Source organism: Phascolarctos cinereus, unplaced genomic scaffold, assembly GCF_003287225.1.
Source record: "Phascolarctos cinereus isolate Bilbo 61053 unplaced genomic scaffold, phaCin_HiC Scaffold_9;HRSCAF=440, whole genome shotgun sequence".
NCBI classification, from domain to species: domain Eukaryota; kingdom Metazoa; phylum Chordata; class Mammalia; order Diprotodontia; family Phascolarctidae; genus Phascolarctos; species Phascolarctos cinereus.
In genome coordinates this window covers 231,882,956-231,902,026 of record NW_027556402.1, presented here as the reverse complement: position 1 = coordinate 231,902,026, position 19,071 = coordinate 231,882,956, and the positions used below count along the sequence as shown (strand labels likewise).

Below are 19,071 nucleotides of genomic sequence, written 5' to 3'. Positions count from 1 at the left end.
CGTGAAGATCAAATGAGATTATATTCGCAGAGCATTTAGCACAGTGCCTGGCACACAGTGGGGCAGGCAGGTGCCAGATGCAAGGCCTGGGGTCAGGAAGACTCATCTTCATGAGTTCAAAGCTGGCCTCAGACACTAACTAGCTGTGTGACTCTGGGCAAGTCACTCAACTCTGTTAGCCTCAGTTTCCTCATCTGTAAAATGAGCTGGAGAAGGAAAAGTCAAACCACTCCAGTATCTTTGCCAAGAAAACCCTAAATGGGGTCACAAAGAGTCGGACATGATTGAAATGACTGAACGAGAAACAACAATAGCACATAGTAGGTGCTAAATAAATGGTTGCTTCCCCCAAGCCCCATCCCCATATCATTATTATTCCTAGTGACTCACACTAAATGAATTTGATCCAAGAGTCCTGCTGTGCTCTAGAATCACAGACAGAGCTGGAAGAGATCTCCAAGGACATCTAATTCAAACCCTACCTGGAACACAAAGCCCCTCTATAATAGAGGCCCACGTGTGGCACTGTGGGCCAGGCACTGACTCCAGCAGTGCCTCTCACAGCTGAACCTGTCTGCTGAAATGAGCCACTCGTGTAAAATAAGAGGGTTGGAAATCCAAGATCCGGTGATTCCCCAATAAGAGGCATCTTACTGCTCGCTCATCCTACATTTCGGCCTTTGTGGTAATATCTCTTTTCTAATTTTCTACCTCTTCAGTCCCACCAGACCTTGGACCTAATGGCCCAGAGAGAAGAAAAGCATGTTTTCCCTAGAGCTCTTTAGATATGTTTTTCTACAGTCTAGTGGAGGGGGACCTTGCTTCAGGCCCCCAGGCACTTTCCCCCACCTCAGCCACCAGCCATGTGTAGAAAACCAAAAATCCCATGGGAAAGTCTCAGGCCAACCTTAGCCAGTCCATTCTCCTCTTTGCAATGATCTGCAGAAAGAGATTCATGACCACGATAACATTCTGGGCGCATTTAACCCTTTCATTACTCCTAAGGGTAGGTTTGCCCACAAGATTTTGGTTGTATCTGGTTGGAATACCAGGATGCAGAAAGAGTTTGGTCTTCAGGTGAGCAGCAATCCTCACACCAGAGATACTAGAGTTCCCTGAACACCCCAGAGTCAGATTATTTCCACCCTTGAGGGCTAGCCTTGGATTAGGTAAGAATAGGGTTCAAGCCCCACCTCTGACACAGCCTATCTATGTGGCCACAGGCAGGTTTCTTAAACTCTTCATGCCCCCATGTAATTAGTTCTTTAAGACTCTGACTTACAGATGAGTTGCCCATCTGTATCAGTGGAAAGATAATTCATACCAAGAGATAGATGAAATCACAGGTCTAGACCATCAAAAAAGAAAAGACACACTGAGTCCATTGAACCAATTATTCAATACGGCTTGGTGATAGGGAAGGTCATGGTATGTCTACAAACTATACTGAATGGATAAGCACATGACCCCCATGTCCAGGCCTGAAAGAAATAGGCAGATAGATAGAACAGTAACTAGAACCCTGGACCTTGAGTCAGGAAGGCCTGAGTTCAAATCCAGCCTCAGATATTAACTAACTGCATGACCCTGGGCAAGACTCTGAACCTCTGTCTGCCTCAATTTCTTCATCTATAAAATGGGGATAATAATAGCTTCTACTTCTCATGATTGTTGCAAAGATAAAATGAGTTAACATCTGTAAAGTATTTTGTAAACCTCAAAGCACTACATAAATTGTAGTTATCATTATTAAATAGCCATCAGGTCTGAGAGAAGTATATGCCTAATTTTTTATCCCTTTCCTGTTTGATAGTCATAAAGTTGTGTGTCTCTAGGGCTACTGAGTTTTGTCTATTTTCTGAATATGGGGGGCAGGGTAGGTATTGGCCATGATGGAAGGTGGTGAGGATGGTGTATATGAATGAGACTGTGCAGGTGAGCATTTCTGGGGGTACTCATAACTTTAAGTTAGTGGCTCCTTATTTGTCAAAACTTCAAGAAGCTCTGATCCTTCCCCATAGGGACCCCTTTCACCAGTCTGAATCAAAACCCTTCCAAGTCTTGGTAGATGGTCAGTCAACGAGTGTTTATGAAGGATTTACTAAAAGTCAGATACTGCTATGTAGCCGGGATACAAAGAAGGGTAAAAATACAGTCCCTTTCACTCAAAAAACTTAGATCTGTATCAAGGAGACAATAGGGCAAATAACCATAGACGTACAAGAAAAATGGCTTGTGAATGGGATGTGATCTTGTTTTTATATTTTTCAGTCCCAAATTCTCCCCCTCCTTCCACTTCCCCCCCCACCCAATGAGAAGGTAAGAAATACGATACCCATTACTGATATGAAGTCATGCAAAACATATTTCCACATTAGCCATGTTGCAAAAAAAAAAAAAAAAGTAGAAAAAATATGCCAAAGGTAATCTTAGAAGAAGATACTGGGGAGGGGAAGAACTGAGGAAAGTATTGAATTGGAGAATTGGTATGGTTGAAATATCCATCATCCTGTAGTCAACCAGCTGATGACATTCTCCAAACATAGCCAGGATTGTCCTTGGGTGAAGATCCATTAGATAGGGCCCACGTTCAAGACTTTTCCAGCTTAGTAGGACCTATCAGAACTCAATGCTTAGCACAATAAGCACTTAATAAATGCTTATTAACCTGCCTTAACTTTGAAAACCCAAGGTCGACTCATTAGGGAATGACTGAATTGCTATGGGACATAAATGTGTTGGAGTCATACCATATAGTAAGAAATGCTGGGAAGAGGTAGTCCTGGTGTAGCAAAGAAAGTTGACCTCAGAGTCAGGAACACCTGGATTCAGGTCTCTTTTCTGACACATACTGGATCAGACCTTAGAGGCTCTATTTTGTAGTTGTTGGGTTGTGTCTGACTCCTCATGACCTCGTTTGAGGTTTTCTTGGCAAAGATACTGGAGCAGTTTGCCATTTCCTTCTCCAGCTCCTTTTCACAAATGAGGAAACTGAGGCAAACAGGGGTTAGTGACTCTTTGTGACACTGTTTTTGGGGTTTTCTTGGCAAAGATACTGGAGTGGTTTGCTGTTTCCTTCTCCAGCTCATTTAACCAATGAGGAACTGAAGCAAACGGCAAATGGACTCACACAGCCAGTAAGGGTCTGAGGCTGTATTTGAACTCAGGTCTTCCTAACTCTAGGGCTGGTGCTCTATCCATTGCACCACCTAGAGGTTGTATAATACTGGGTAAATGACAATCTCTCAATGCTTCCAGGCAAGTCTCTAAGGCTCAGATTTGCAGAACAGGTGCCCAGTTGTACTGAGGGAGGGAGTTTCTCGGGCAGAGCTCCCTACACCAATAGAATCACAGGTCTGGTTAGGAAAAAAATATACAAATATATATATATAGATATAGATATATAGATAGATAGATAGATATAGATAGGTATATATATAAAGTAGGAATTCAGAGAAATATGGGAAGATTTACAAAAGCGGGGGGGCAGGTCCCACACAATAACTACAACAGTGTAAATGAGAAAAAAAAATCACCAGGAGGAAGTTGAACTCTGAGTAATTGAAAAACCACTAATGGTTCCAGAGAAAATATGATGAAACAAAGTCCATCTAGTTCCACTTGGCCAGGAGGGCAGAATGTCACACAGATCGTCTGGTGAAGTCACTTGTATTGAATGTTTTAGTTTAACTGTTCTTCTCTGCTGCAAGGAAAGTTTCTGTTTGAGGAGGTCAAGAGGAAGAGATGAGTATTTCCAGAAATGACAATAATAGAAAAATAAAGGGAATCGATAAAACTTATTTTTTATTTTATTTTCATTTATTTGTTTTTTATTATTTTCATTTGTTTGATTATTTATTTTAAAAGAAAAAAAAGTAAAGAACATGAAAGGCCACTTTCACACCACATACAGCAAGGTAACAGAAGATGGCTTCAGTAGAGTCACGGCTCCTTTTCACCAACCTGTCCCAGGCATTCGAGGCCCCCTGCAGTCTGACTCCACTCTCCCTCTGCCTCTCTCTACTCCATTCAAGCAGGAGAACTCCCTATCTCTTGTATACATTCAGGGTTTTGCTGGCTCTGTGAATGTGCTCCTGCCTCCTTTCTATATTGCTTGGTTGTCCCATCTTCTCTCATCTCTGGACCTTTGCTCCTTCCTCCTTTCCATATCCCATATTTCCCTTCCCCTCTCCCATGTCATCTCTCTTAAATCCTCTCCCTCCCTTCTAGAGCCAACTAGAGTATTATCGTCTCCTCCATGAAGTCTTCCTGGACACCCCCTGAAGCTGAAAGCGTTCTCTCTCTCCTTTTTCTTTTTTTTTTGTGAGGCAATTGGGGTTACTTGCCCAGGGTCACACAGCTAGTGAGTGTTATGTGTCTGAGGCCGGATTTGAACTCAGGTTCTCCTGACTCCAGGGCCGGTGCTCTATCCACTGCGCCACCAAGCTGCCCTTCTCCTCACATTTCTCATAGCACCTTCATGGATCTCCCCTTCTGGCTTATCCAAGTTCTCTTATTTGTGCATGTGTCTTAGGATCACAAATTTTGGGCTGGAAAGGACCTAAGAGACTGAGTCCGACCCCTTCCCATTTTACAGATGAGAAAACTGAGGCCCAGGGTCACAGATGTCTGAAACAGGATTTGAACCCATGTCCTCCTGACTCTTAAGATCAGGGTCCCATCTGCCATACCACACTGCCTCTCTATTAGATTGCGAGTGTCTTGAGAATAAGGGCTGTGTTGTACACATACTTGCATCCCCGGCCTTTGGTATATTCCTTTGCACACAGTAGGCACCTAATGTTTGCTGTCAAGTGTCCTGCTCTTCATTTTCACCTGTTGAAATCCTACCTACCCTTCAAGGTCCAGCTCTAAAAGCTTCCTCTTCCTAGGAGCCTTCTTTCATCCTCCAGCTGGAAATGTTTCCTTCTTCAGTCCTGATGTAATTCTTTATTTCTACCCCTTTTGAGCCCTTCTGTTTTGTATTAGAGTTATTTAGGTACTAGAATATAAGATTTTTGAGGACAGGACTGTGTGTTATTCATCTCTGTACCCCCAACACTGGTCTGCACAAACTATCCGCGTGATGCATGTTGGTTGTTATGTTAGAATGTAAGCTTCTTGAGGGTAAGGATTGTGACATTTTTGTCTTTGTATTTACAGTGCCTGGCCCATGGTAGTCAGATGAATAAATACGTGTTGATTGGTTGAAAGACTACAGCATCAGACTGGAATTTAAAGGGTCTGAGGGCCAGTCTTCTGCTGACTCTTGACTCAATAGTCTTGGACCAAAAACCATCCCTGTGCTTCAGTCAGAGCTTACCCAAGATCTGGGCATTTTTAGATGCCTCAATTGGGGGTTGGGTGGTGCAGAAGGGAGGGAGTGGTAGATGCAGGGAGAGATATTATGAGGACTAAAGAGTATAACAAGAAGCGTTGTGATATATCAGGAGAGGGTTAGCCTTGAAATCCGGAAAGCCCTGGGCTCAAGTCCTGCCTCTGACAAACACTGGCTGTGTGACCCTGGGCAAGCCTTGTCACCTCTCAGTGTCCCCAAGCAGCTCTCTAAAACGGCAAATTTCAAGGGAGTTTCCAGTCTGCATTGATGGAGACTTTCCATTAATAGGAGTTCCTATACTGATGAAATCGCAGGTCAGAACTCCAAAATTTTAAAGAGCATAACCTCCCAAGAAGGCAGCGGGTCAAATGTCAAGGATTATCCTATCAGTGGGATTATGTGCAGCGAGCAGTTTCCAGATGGCTTGCTTCCCTGGTCATGTTGTTCCCCAGCTCATACGCATGTGTTCCTCTTTCAGAGTGATGTTGGACTCAGTAACCCACAGCGCCTTCCTACCCAACGCGTCCTTCTGTGACCCCCTGATGTCGTGGACAGACTTGTTTGGGACTGAAGAATACTACCCTGGCTTTGAACATCAAACAGGTATGTTAAGGCGAGGAAGCCACGTCAAACCTAGGGTTTGGAGGCCTTGAAATTCACCTCAATTACTTTCTTGGCTGATCAATGTCACTGGGGGGCTTCTGCCCTCCACCCAAGAGGAAGGAGTGTCTCTGCGTGATTACAGCAAAGAACCAGGGGAAATCAGAGGATCGTAGATGCTGAATTAAGAGAGATCATAAAGGCCATCTAGTCCAATCCCACCATTTTTTTTTTATGAAAGAGACAAAATACTTTTAATTTGTGAAAGAAGCCCTTTTATTTATTTTTTATTTAGTTAGTTAGTTAGTTAGTTAGTTAGTTAGTTGTTTGTTTTTTGGTGAGGCAATTGGGGTTAAGTGACTTGCCCAGAGCCACACAGCTAGTAAGTGTTATGCGTCCGAGGCCAGACTTGAACTCAGATCCTCCTGACTTCAAGGCCAGAGCTCCATCCACTTCAAAGAAGTCCTTTTAAATAAAACTGCTGCATCTTTTACTGGCAAGTAGTTCTAGCAATGGAGGAGGCCATCTGCTTTTCCATACCCTTGCATGCTTTGTCATTTATTTATTTTTATTACTCCTTACTACCAGGCCACCAGGTGGTTGGGGAATTTCTATATAGTTGGACCTTCAAGATGGTGCAAAATGATTGTGGTTCCTATTTTTCACTCTCGAGATTTCCTAAAAATGCCTGGAAGTACACCTGTCAAAACAAACCCAGGAACTATGCAAACAAAATTATTTTTTAAAGAAACCTTTTTATACAAACAAAATCAGATTTAAATAATTGGAGAGGTAGTAAGTGGTCATGGGTAGGCAGGGCCAACATAATAAAGATGACAATTTTATCCAACCCCACCATTTTACAAATTAAGGAAAGATAAGCCCAAAGCGGTTAAACGATTTGCTAGAGATTAAACTCAGGTCCTCTTTCTCCAAATCCAGCACGCTTTTCGCTATACCCCTACACTGCTCAAGCTATAGTATTTAGCACTACTGACCTGCTGAGAAATAAGGGGAGGAAGGGAACAAGCATTATTAAATGCCTAACATGTGCCAGGTACTGTACTGAGTACTTTTACAAATATTATCTCATTTGATCCTCACAACAATTATTACCTCCAGTTGAGGAAACTGAGGAAGACAGAGGATAAATGACTTGCTTAGGATCATATAGCTCGTAAGTATATGGACCAGGATTTGAATTCAGGTCTTCCTTACTGCAGGCCCAGTGCTCTATGGCACCACCTTGTGGCTAAAAGGGTTAGAACATGCCACTTGTTCTATGGCACTGTGTTGTAAGCATAAGATCCCTCACCAGCTTTCCAGGACTAAGCCTAGCGAATGCCGTACTTTTTTAAAGTCCTGATTTTAATTTGCCCGACCAAGCTGACAGGGCTTTTGGTGGCTGCAGCAGGCGATGATGCTGTCCTAGGACTGTCAGAACCATACCCCCCACACCCCCGTATACGTAGAGCCAACGGGGCAAGAAGGCGACTGAGAGCTGGCTAGCTCCCTGTGCTCTGCTGACATGGACTCAGTAGAGCCACACAAGCAACTGCTACGTCAGCAGAAGAACCGTATTCTCACGGACAAGAAGCCCTGTAGCATCTACCAAATACAAGGGACCCAAGCACCTTCTGGTAAGTGGCCTTTTCTGAATATCCAAAGCCAGATCTACTTGTAAGATCGGAGAAGCCTCCAAGACTATGTAGTCTAACCTCCTCATTTTATAGCTGAAGAAACTGAGGTCTGTGAAGGGAAGCATGACTTAGCCAAGATCATGCAGAAAGTAAGGAGGGAAGCTGAGATTTGAACCCAGGACTTCTGACTCCCAAGGCTCTTTCCACTGCACCACATTGTCTCTTCAAATAAACTTCACAGGTTATTATTCTGGATGGTCTTACACAAAGACAGCTGGAAAATTTCATCACGTCACCTTGCCTTAAAATTCTGGGACAGGATGTTAGGCAGAATCAGTTCATCAGGAAGCATTTATGAAGCTACTATATGCCAACCACCATGCTAAGTGGTAGGGATACAAAGAAAGGCAAAAACATGGTCTCCACCCTCAAGAAGCTCATGTTCTAATCAGGGAGACTGGCAAGTAACCATATATACACAAGATAAATAGAGAATAGATGGAAGACAACCTAAGAAGCAAAGGTGTTAGGAGCTGGGGGGCCTGGGGGAGGCCTCCTGCAGGCGGGATTTGAACTGAATCTTGAAGGAAGCCAGAGAAACCAAGAGGCTGAGCTGAGGAGGGAGAGCAATCAGTGCAAAGCCTGGGTAAAAGATGGGAAGAATGGTAAGTAGACCGATTGTAGAGTGAATAATGTAATATAGAACGACTGGAAATACAGGGAGGGGTTAGGTTGTAAAGTGTTCTAGAAGCCAGAGAAGAGGAATGAGTTGTGGGGTAGGGAGAGAAATTAGTGGTGGTGATTTTGAGATGCCTCCAGTACATCCAGTTCAAGATGTCCAAAAGGCAGCTGGTGATGGACTCTAGCTTACTGAAGAGAGGAAGTCTATTATATCATTTACAGAGAGACCATAATTGAACCCTTAGGAACCTAGGAGGTCACTAAGGGAGATGATATAGAAAGGGGTTATCCTTTCAACAATGCAGCTCAGAAAGTAGTGTCAGTTCCAGAGGGAAGAAAATGAAGATCTGTCTGAAGTGGCTATATGCTTCAGTTTCCCCATCTGTAAAATGAGAGGGTTCATGGAATCGCAGAACCCCAAACTTGGAAAGGACCTAAAAGGTCATTGGAATTGGTGGGCTATTTAGAGCCACAACCTCACTTGTGTCTATGCATAGATTGGCAGGGGGAGGGGAGAGGGGAAGAAGGAAATAACAGCTGTGTGATCTATTTTCTGAGTGTGGCAGTAAGGCAGGCATTAGCCACGGATGGAAGGCAGCAAGAGCGCTATGAATGGCTGAGCTTGGGTAAGCAAGCGTGTCTGTAAATGTGATGTAAATAAGCAAGTTGGAATTCAGAGGTAGGTTCACATCCATACCCCAAAACTCAAGCTCGTTGGAGGTGCCTATCGAACCTAATTCCGATCTCTTATTCAGCCCATGACAACATCCTTTTCTGGGCTATCCTAGCCCCTCCATCCCTGCCACTCCAGAGGTGACAGAATCCGGGCTAACCACACGGCCCCTATGCTGTGATTCTGCAGCAATTTGGGGGTCCAAAGGGAGCTCCCTGGGTTGTTGTCAGGGTCAAATGAGATCGTGTTTGTGAAACTCTATATAAATACTAGCTATTGTTATTATTAGAAACTGTGCCATACCGTCAAAGGAGCAATTGGAGGAACTGGGGGCGTTTAACCTCAGCAGCAAAGACTTTGCAGGGGCATGGGAGCTGTCTTCAAGGCTCTGAAGTAGGACAGCTAGGTGACGCAGTGGATAGAGCTCTGGCCTTGGAGTCAGGAGGACCCGAGTTCAAATCCAGCCTCAGACACAAAACACTCACTAGCTGTGTGACTCTGAGCAAGTCACTTAACCCCACTGCCTCATCAAAAAAAAAAGGGGGGGGGTCTGAAGAGCTGCCCTGTAGAAGGGTTAGATTTACTGTCTGGTCCTGGAGAGCAGAATTAGGAACAATAAGTAGGATTTGCTAAAAAGCAGATTTAGGCTTAATGTCAGGAAAACCTTGTTAATAAAGAGATCTAACAGTGGAATGGGCTGTCTGGAGAGGTTCTATCTCCCTGGAGGTCTTCAAGCAGGGGCTGGATGGTCTGTTACTGAATCCGTTAAAGGGGATTCCTGCCCCAGTGTGGTTTGGCTGTGTGGACACAGAGGTAAGTGCTAGTATCCCCATTTTGCAGATGCAGAAACTGAGGCAGAAGCAGATAAGTCACTTGCCCAGGGTCACACAGCTAGTGAGTGACTGAAGCAGGATTTAAACTCAGGTCTTCCCGACTCCAGGTCCAGCACTGTATCCACTGCGCCACCTAGTGGCCTCCTCTACCGTCTTAGTCACCCTTCTCTGGACAAATTTCAGCTTAGCGATGTCCTTCCTAAAATGCAGCAGCAAAATTGAACATGATATTCCAGATTGGTATTACCCAGTAGAATGTAAGCTCATGAGGGCAAGGACTGTGCAGGATTTTTTTTTCTTACTTTCTATTCCCTGCTCCTAGCCCTGTAACTTGCTCCTAGTAGAGCAAGTCTAACACTTGGTAAATATTTGCTGAATAGAAATAATTAGATTGCATTGACTAGGGCTACAGCAGGACTATTATCTCTCTTGGTACAACTAAATGTCCAATTCAACAATTTGGGACTAAATGATCTCTTTAGACCCAGTTCTTAAATTCTATGGTGGATTGAAGCAGTTAAAATTCTATGGTGGGTTGAGGTAAAATGGATAGAGTACTGGCTCTAGAGTCAAAGGTTCTGAGTTCAAATTCCACTTCTAGTGATCACTACCTGGGTGACCTTGGGCAAGTCCTTTAATCTCCCTGAGCCTCAGTTTCTTCATCTGTAAAATGAGAAAGCAGGGCTTAGATGACTTCTAAATCCATGATCCCATGATGACGAGAAAGGCTTAATTCATTCACCCAGAGTCATCAGGGAGCCCTCAGAGTAGCCTCTCTCACCAAGAAAGTCACCAATCACTCAAAAAGAAACAAAGTTTCCACCTTGTCTCTCTCTGCCACACTGGACTTTCTATCTAGGTCCTTTGAATTTTGATGCCTCCTGGCGAAACTACCTGGGGTGAGGAAGGGAAGTGATTCTTGGTGAATGCTGGCTCTTCAACTTTCCTCTTGGCGTTGAGTAAGCGTGTTTGGTCCTTTACTGCAGATATGTCTGCAGATGCTAAAGGCCCCAGTTTCCCCATCTGTACAATGACCCCAATCTATAAAATTACATTTTACTCACTCCTCCAAACCCCGTAGACCTCTCCCATTTCACAGGGGGAGAAAGTCTGGGAGACATATTTAAGATGTGGAAAAAAAAAAAAAAAGCAAGCATCTTAGCTGGGATTGTTGCCCAACATCTCACTTTAGCTTGAGGTTGCAAACGTTCAGTTCTCAGAGGTTAGCAGAATGTTGAAGAATTTTCCATGGGGACTTATTTTCCTTATACTTCATCTTAATAGAGGCTTTTATATGGGATTTAAGATTTGCAAAGAGCTTTTTACAAGTTATCTCATTTTATCCTCACATTAACCTTGGGAGGTAAGTGCTATTATTATTAGCCCATTTTAAGATTGAAAAATCTGAAGCAAACAGAGGTTAAGTGACTTGCCCAGGGTCACACAACTAGTAATAGTCAGTCAATAACATTTATGATCAGATTCTATATACCAGGCACACTGGTGAGCACTGGAGATTCAAAAAGAGGCAAAAGATAGTCCCCGTCCTCAAGGCACTCACAATCTTGTGGGAAGACAATAAGCAAACAAATGTATACTGTACAAAGAAGCCACATGCAGGATAAACAGGAAATTATTAAAAGAGAGAAGACACTAGAATTAAGAGGGGTTGGGAAAGGCTTCCTGTAGAAGATGGTATTTTAGTTGAGAGAAACCAGGAAGACAGCAGATGTAGATGAAGGAAAGAATTTCAGGCCTGAGGGACATCCTGAGTTAGGATATGAACTTGGGGTCTTCCTGACTCCAGGTCCAACACTCTATCCACTATGCCACCTAGCTGCCTAGTAGAGAAGATAATTACACATGGGAAGACTGGCCCACTGAGTCCCACTCTTGTCCAAAGGAAAGTAAGATGGGAGAAGGAAAGGTTGGTAGAGAAGGGCATCAGCAACCCAGTTAGAGGACCTGGGTTCAAATCTCACCCTTTGACACTATCTGTCTGACTTCCAGTAAGTCATTTAACCCTTTCAGTCTTGGGTTCTTTATCTCTAAAGTGGAAATAACAATGCTTATATTACTTGCACCCCAGGGTACTCATGAATATATTCCTCAGGTGCTCAATGAATGTTTGTTAAACTGAGTCTGGTTAAATCGTTCTAATTCAGAGTCCAAGAGACTCTACTATTTGGCTATTTTTAGCTTTGTTATATCGACTAATCACATAGTAGTTCAAATCCTGATCGAGAAACTTACTATATGATCCTGGACAAGTCACTTAACCACTCTGTGCTTCGGTTTCCTCATATGTAAAATAGAGTAGGTGGACTTGATGGCTTCAAAGCCCCCTCCTTGCCAGCTCTAACTCTATTAGCCTATGATCACAGCAGCCTAAAATTAACATGCATTTATTAAATACCGACTGCATACAAAACTCTGTGTTGGGTCCTTGGGATAAAAAGAAAAGTCCCTCCTCTCAAGGACCTCTAGAACAGTTTGTTCAATCATATATACTCTAAAGTCATGAAATTATCTCTTTTAAAAAATTCTAATTTCATTAATTGTGAAACTCCTCCCCACCTCTGCTCTCCATCACCATCTCACAATTATTACAAAACAGAGAGGTCTGATTGGCTGCCGGAACATATATAACTAGAACATACATCATCTCACATTCTTCAAATATTCCTTTCCCACCTCCAATCTTGAGAGCAGAGTAATCACATGGCCTCTTAATGAGCACTCAAGCCCTACCTCCATATTCCTAAACTTTTGCCTATTTGACTAAGTCTAGGAAACCAATGTCCAACGTCCGTTTCTTCCTTTAGCGTGCTGTCTGCCATGTTAGTCTCTGACTCTGATTAGCACACAGGTGTAACTTATTCAAGGAACATGTACTGCCTTTGGAAGGTGAAGAAGAGGAGATGATGGAAGGCTTTGGAAGCCATTGTGGTTCGTGGCATGTCTGCAAAGTTGGGCGTGGCCCCTGTGACTTGCAGCCTTGAACTCTCTCACCTTTGATGTAATTTGGCAAGGAATTCCTTGGCATCCTCTGGTCAGATCAGAGGTGTTCTGGACTACAGGACTGTCCATGGAAAATGGCTTCTCGGTCTCCATCAGACACATTCTTTATGCACTGTGGAGGCCAAATCCTTTTCCAATAAGCCTGCCAGCCTCTCTCTTCTTTCCACTTGTGTTTCTTCCATTTCTCCATGGTTTTTTTTTCCACTCAAGCTAAATCATTCCACAAACTTGGAAGGAAAAGGGAAAACGGTCTTGTGGATGGGGTCAGACCAGTTTTGTGAGGAAACCTGGAAGCAATTTATCTTTTTGTTGGGGTTTTTTCCTCCTCATAAAACTATTCCTTTCACTTACAAGGCTTTAATTCATTGGACCATATACTGCATTATCCTCTTACCTCTTAGCAGTTTTAAGCACTGCCCCAGGCAGAATTCTTTCCCAACTCCTCATGCTAATAAATCATTTTAATTACAGGTGCAAAGGTGTCCAATCTAGGTCTTCTCTGACCCAGACAGTCTGACTCCTGATTTCTAGCTCTTCAAATTACTTTGCTCCAGTCATTTCTCTCCCCACGGCTGAGTACTTTATGAGAAGGCCCCCTTCTCTGAATCCTGATTTGGACAAAATCTTAACCACAACCAGCAATCACATAAGTTTCCCCTCTCAGGACTGCTTACCGGCACCTGAAGGAAAGAAAAGTCATATTTCTACTCTTATTGGGGGAAAAAAATCACTTTTTGGGGGAGTGCACTTCAACACGTGTTTCTTGAGCAAGTGTCCAGTTATGCACACTTAGATTCATTCTGTGACCCTAAGGAGCTCACATCATCCCCTCTGAGCTCCTGATCCACTTCACATTCATATGGGGATCATAAGGAAGCAGGACCAGAAAAGGGTAGGCCCCAGAGATTCCCACCTTTCCTGAAGTACCAAATGAGGTAATATTTATAAAGCACTTAGCATGGTACCTGGCACATAGCTGGTGCTGCACAAATAAGCAGGTGCCAGGTACACAGTCGGCACTGTATAAATGTTTATTCCCTTTCCTTCCCTACCAAAAAGCCACACAATCTCTAATTGGTCAGTCCAAAACATGCGAATCATATTTACCACCTCTTAAGGTAGTGTGCTATAGCTATATATATATATATATATATATATATATATAATCTACATACTTACATACACATATAAACACAACACACATATACATACATATGTATACACAACACACATGCACATATTTTTGCTTTGTTATTTTCAGTCCTGTCTGACTCTTTGTGACCCCATGTGGGGTTTTCTTGGCAAAGATACTGGAGTGGTTTTTCATTTACTTCTCCAACATGCACATATGTACGTATACACACGTGAATTACATATACACATCTGTATATGCATGTATATATGTGATGTGTATATATGTATATATTTATATAACCATATATACATATGTATACATATATGTATATACACATATATTTATACACATGTCAAAGAGTGCCAGGCCTGGAGTCTAGTCACTTAACCCTGTTTGCCTCAGTTTCCTAATCTGCAAAAAGAGCTAGAGAAGGAAATGGCAAAGCGCTACGTTTTCTTTGCCAAGTTCACAGACCAAAGAGGCTTTAGGGGCTGCATTGGGACCCAATAGCTTTGGGCAGAGAGGAGATCAGGAAGAAAAGGAAGTAGCTACATATAGACAGATGTGGACTCTGTTCCTTCAAAAGAGGCTGGTACAACCATGTAACCCTACCAGAGAACTACACAGCCCAAGAGAAGCCTCATTAAATACCTCATCAGCTGATCAATAAAGACTTTAGCCTTCCCTAGGGACATCATACTTTGCCAATGAAAGGCAAGAGAGCAAAAGGGCTTCTCTTAGAACTTCCCTGGGCACAACCACCACATACAAACATCTCTTAAATGTCCCTAGGTCCTGCAGTACATAGAGCACTGGGCCTGGGTTCAGGAAGAACTGAGCCTCAGACGCTTCCTAGCTTTGTGACCCTGGGCAAGTCACTGTGTCTACCTCAGTTTCCTCATCTGTAAAATGGAGATAATAATAGCACCTACCTCCCAGGCTTGCTGTGAGGATCAAATGAGATTTACAAAGTGCTTACAACAGTACCCGGCATACAGTAGGCACTTAATAAATGTTTGTTCCCTTCCCCCTTCCTCAATACCTCAACATCTGAAACATGTTTCTTTACTGACTCATAGCAAAATTAAGAATAGCACCAATGTAACATAGGTCTATCTCTATGATCCCAGGTCCCATCACCCAATCCAACCCTCCATTTTTATAGAAGAAGAAAGTGAAGCCTCATAGAGGTTTAGTGACTTGTACAAGATCATACAATCGGTAAGCAATAGAAGAAGCCGTGTGCCAGCTCCACGGTCTGTCAAACCCAGGGAACAGGTGTGTCTGTTCCTCCCGACGCTGGCCTTGGAGGATGGGGATGGGTCCCAAACAGCCAAGCTTCCCTTAACAATCCCTGCAGAATCTGTGAATTTATCTAATTGGGGGGAGGGGGGAAGCTATGCATCTATTTGGCCCATATCACTATCCATTTTAAGATAACTGAAGTAGGACTTCTTTTGATTTGTCTTCAACTTGTCAGGTTTCAAAGGGGGTACCCCACCAGGGTGTCCTGGAAAGGGGCTGGGCTGAACTGGGCTCTCTCTTGCTTGGGTGCTAATTTTGTGACCTTGGCTAAGTCACTGCCCCTGTAGGGGCCTCCTTTTGCTCACAAGGAGAAATGAAGGGATTGGATTAGAGAATCCTTAAAGGCCCTCCTGGCTCTAATGTTCTAGGTTCTAAGGTTCCTCTCAGCTCTGATATTCTGTGTTCTTCAGCCTAGGATCATTGAACCATAAATCAAGAGCCAAATGACCTAGTCTAATCATTTTATAGATGAGGAAAGTGAGGCCCCCAGAGGTGAATTGACCTACCCAAGGTCACACAGATAATAAGTGTCTGAATCAAGACTTTTTCCAGTTCTGACATTACTTATTCTAAGTTCCCTTCCAGCTCTGACAACCTATGTTCTAAGGGCCCTCCCACTCAACATGTTTGCTTTGAAGTCAAAGGACTCAGGTTCAAATCCCATCTCTGACACTTAACTATCTATATGACTTGGGCAAGTCACTTAACCTATGTAGGTCTCAGATGGCCTCTGAATACTAGCTCTGAATCTGACACTATGATTCTAAGGTATCTTAGGGGCAACTCAGTAGCACTGTTGGAGCTGAAATCTGGAAGACCAGAGTTCAAATCTTGCCTCAGACACTTACTGTCTGCATGCCCCTGGGCAATTTATTTAACCTCTCTCAGCCTCAGTTCAAGCCTGGCCTCAAACATTTACTAGCTGTGTGACCCTGGACAAGTCACTTAACCTCTGTCTGTCTCAGTTTCCTCATCTGTAAAATGGGGAAAATAATAGCACCTAAGGTTTCTGTGAGGATCACAAAAGGAGATAATTATGCAAAGTAATTCGTAATCCGAAAAGTGCTACAGAAATGTTTTTATTACTTTCCAGAGTTCTAATTTTTGCTAGTCTTTGGTGCTGGTCTTTCTCACATAAGCAGAAATCAACCAGTGGTTTATGTCATGATGTTTTGGCTACTATGGTGAAGCCAATAGACCCCTTCTCAGAAAAAAAGGTTTTTAAATGCATAAAATAAGATTACAAAGAAATCTAATCATATTAGAATATAGTTATAAAAAAAGGTCATAGATCCCAGGTTAAGAATCTCTGAAATCAAAAGTTGTTAATTGTATTATACACTTTCTCTTCTGGGACTGGCTTGGTTTTGTTTTGTTTTGTTTTTTTTTTTGAGTGGCTGTTATTGGCATCCATCATGGGGTTTGGGTTTTTTCCTCCTGCTCCTAAAAGCATGCCATGATTTGGCTTTCTGACTCCTTCCAAGACAAGTGAGATTTATACACAAGGCAGGCTCTGTGGGAAGAGTTCAAAGGCTTGAGCTGAGGAAGGAGGCTGCCTCGTGCCAGCAACACCTTCGCAGTCAGTGTCAGCGCCGGCTCCCCACCCGGGCGTTTCTCTGAATCCGCAAAGTCCTCCTGGCTTCCAGAAATAACCCGATCCTCTTAAAAAGCCAAAGCAAACAGGCCAAAGGCAGGGAGGGAGACTAGGCAGGAATTGTTCTATGAAAAAAGAAATCCGGGGCTCTCCAATTGCCAACAGCATCGATATTTATCACAGCCAGGGCAAGGTTTCAGGACCAATTACTGAAAAATTTCAAGGTTAATAACCATGGCTTTGCCAGGATACCGGGAAAGCCAGAGGGCCCCTTAGGTTACCTTCAGGTAGGAGTCAGGAAAAGAAGCATCAGATCCTTGGCTCTGGGGCCCTGGTGTCTCAAGAGGGTCCCTCCAAGGAGAACAAATGCTGAGGAGCCTGGTGGGCAAACTCCAGAGTCCTGGGGACCTCCCTGCTGAGCCTCCCTGGCTGCTACCCCCACTGATCTCATCAACTATTCTTCATTGTTTTCTTTGCTGAAGTCAAGTCATACTACCTGCCCTTAGCTCTCTCCAAGGAGGTGTCACCAAGATCTGAATGAACGGATAGAGAAGCATTTATCAGGCACTCTCCAAGCGTCATGCTCAGCTCTGGGGACATCAAAAAAAAAGATAATTCCTGCCCTCGAGGAGCTTATATTCTAGTGGTGTCCTGGGAGGGGTACTTTGGTTCTAAACATTTTCAGGGACGGTAAATTGAATCACAATGGAGTCAATTAAAACACTTTTTCAGGAACAATGACATTACTGATTTAATTATGGCATATATTTGGTATATGAACCACAATTAGTCAATAAAAGCTCATCATGTGTCTGGCGCTCTGCTAAGAGTTAGAGATTCCAAGAAAAGCAAACAAAACAAAATTTTAAAAATCTCACATAGTCCCTACTCTCACACTCTAATGGAGAAGACATGTAATGTAAGACATATACATAGATAAACATGTGCTTGTGTGTTGTTACTCAGTCATTTTAGTCATATTTGACTCTTCAGGACCCCATTTAGGGTTTTCTTGGCAAAGATATTGCAGGGGTTTGCCATTTCCTTCTCCAGCTCATTTTACAGAAGAGGAAACTGAGGCAAACAAGGTTAAATGACTTGCCCAGGGTCACACAGCTAGTGAGTATCTGAAGCCAAATTGGAACTCGGGAAGTTGAATCTTCCTGACTCCAGGCCCAGCACTCTACGCACTGGGACATTCAAGCTATATACAAAGCATATGAAGGTAACCTGAAAGGGGATGGCATTAGTGGTTGGGGATAATAGCGACACAAAGGACCTTAGTGGTCATAGGAATGTAGATTTAGGGACGTCAGCAATTGTCTAGTCCAATGATATCAAACTCAGACAGAAACGAGGACCACCCATCCATACCCAAGGCTCCCTGCAGGCCACATATTGACCTAGTTTTCAGTGTAATGTTATCTATGTTTTAGTGCATTTTTCCTTATTCTCTTAAATAGTTCCCAATTGCATTTTAATCTGTCTCAGGTTGTGCCTTGTGTTCAACCCCTCTGGTCTTTTCCAGCTGCCTCATTTTAGAGAGATGCCTAGCGAGCTGAGTGTCTTGCTTCTAGCCACACAATTAGCCAAACTAGACTGAAATCCTGGACTGAAAGACCCCACACGGTTTGCCACCCCTCCCCTCCCTAGCTGATGCTCTCCTGAGTCTTTGTGCTGCTCCTCCCCTCAAATTCCTCCCCCCAAAGTCAATGCTTTCATTTGACTTGAGAGCAAACCGAAGCCAAGAGCTGGGAAATGACTTGCTCAGGATCAAGTTGGTGGCAAAGATAAGACTAGAGATTAGGTCTTCAAGCTCCTCTCTTCCTGCACTGTGGCGTAGGAGCTGCCTTTGTTCATGGGATCATAAAATATGGGGTGGGGAGGCACCTCAAAAAATCAAGGCATCCATCTCTCTAATTTTACAGGCAAGGAAACTGAGCGCCTAATCAATCAGGGACTGGCCATGCTTATTTATTCATAAATGTTGTTTTAGAGATGATAATGGTTGGGGAAAGAAAGATGCTTTCTTTAAGCATTAAGCAGATTAACATCAAGTTTATGTACTCCTCCATTAAAGTCCTCTCCGGTGTTTCATTGTGGTATGGGGAGCTGGGCAATTCTAACAGTGGAAGCTTAAGCAGGTTCTGCCAGAATGGGCAGGCTATGAGTACGGAGAATGGCCACCATAGCTAGAATTTCCATAGCCCTTCGAGGTTTGCAAAGCCCAGGTGCTCTTCATTTTACAGAG

The 19,071-nt window shown here is 43.4% G+C and overlaps 1 protein-coding gene across 1 annotated transcript in view; it reads left to right on the top strand.

The window, feature by feature from the left end:
* The window catches only part of ELF5 (E74 like ETS transcription factor 5), a 54,230-nt gene that overhangs the window by 9,322 nt on the left and 25,837 nt on the right, over positions 1-19,071 (top strand). The window contains 1 exon segment of the mRNA XM_020963931.2: positions 5,817-5,941. Within this exon segment, the coding sequence (XP_020819590.1) occupies positions 5,821-5,941 (121 nt within the window). The 5' untranslated portion in view covers positions 5,817-5,820.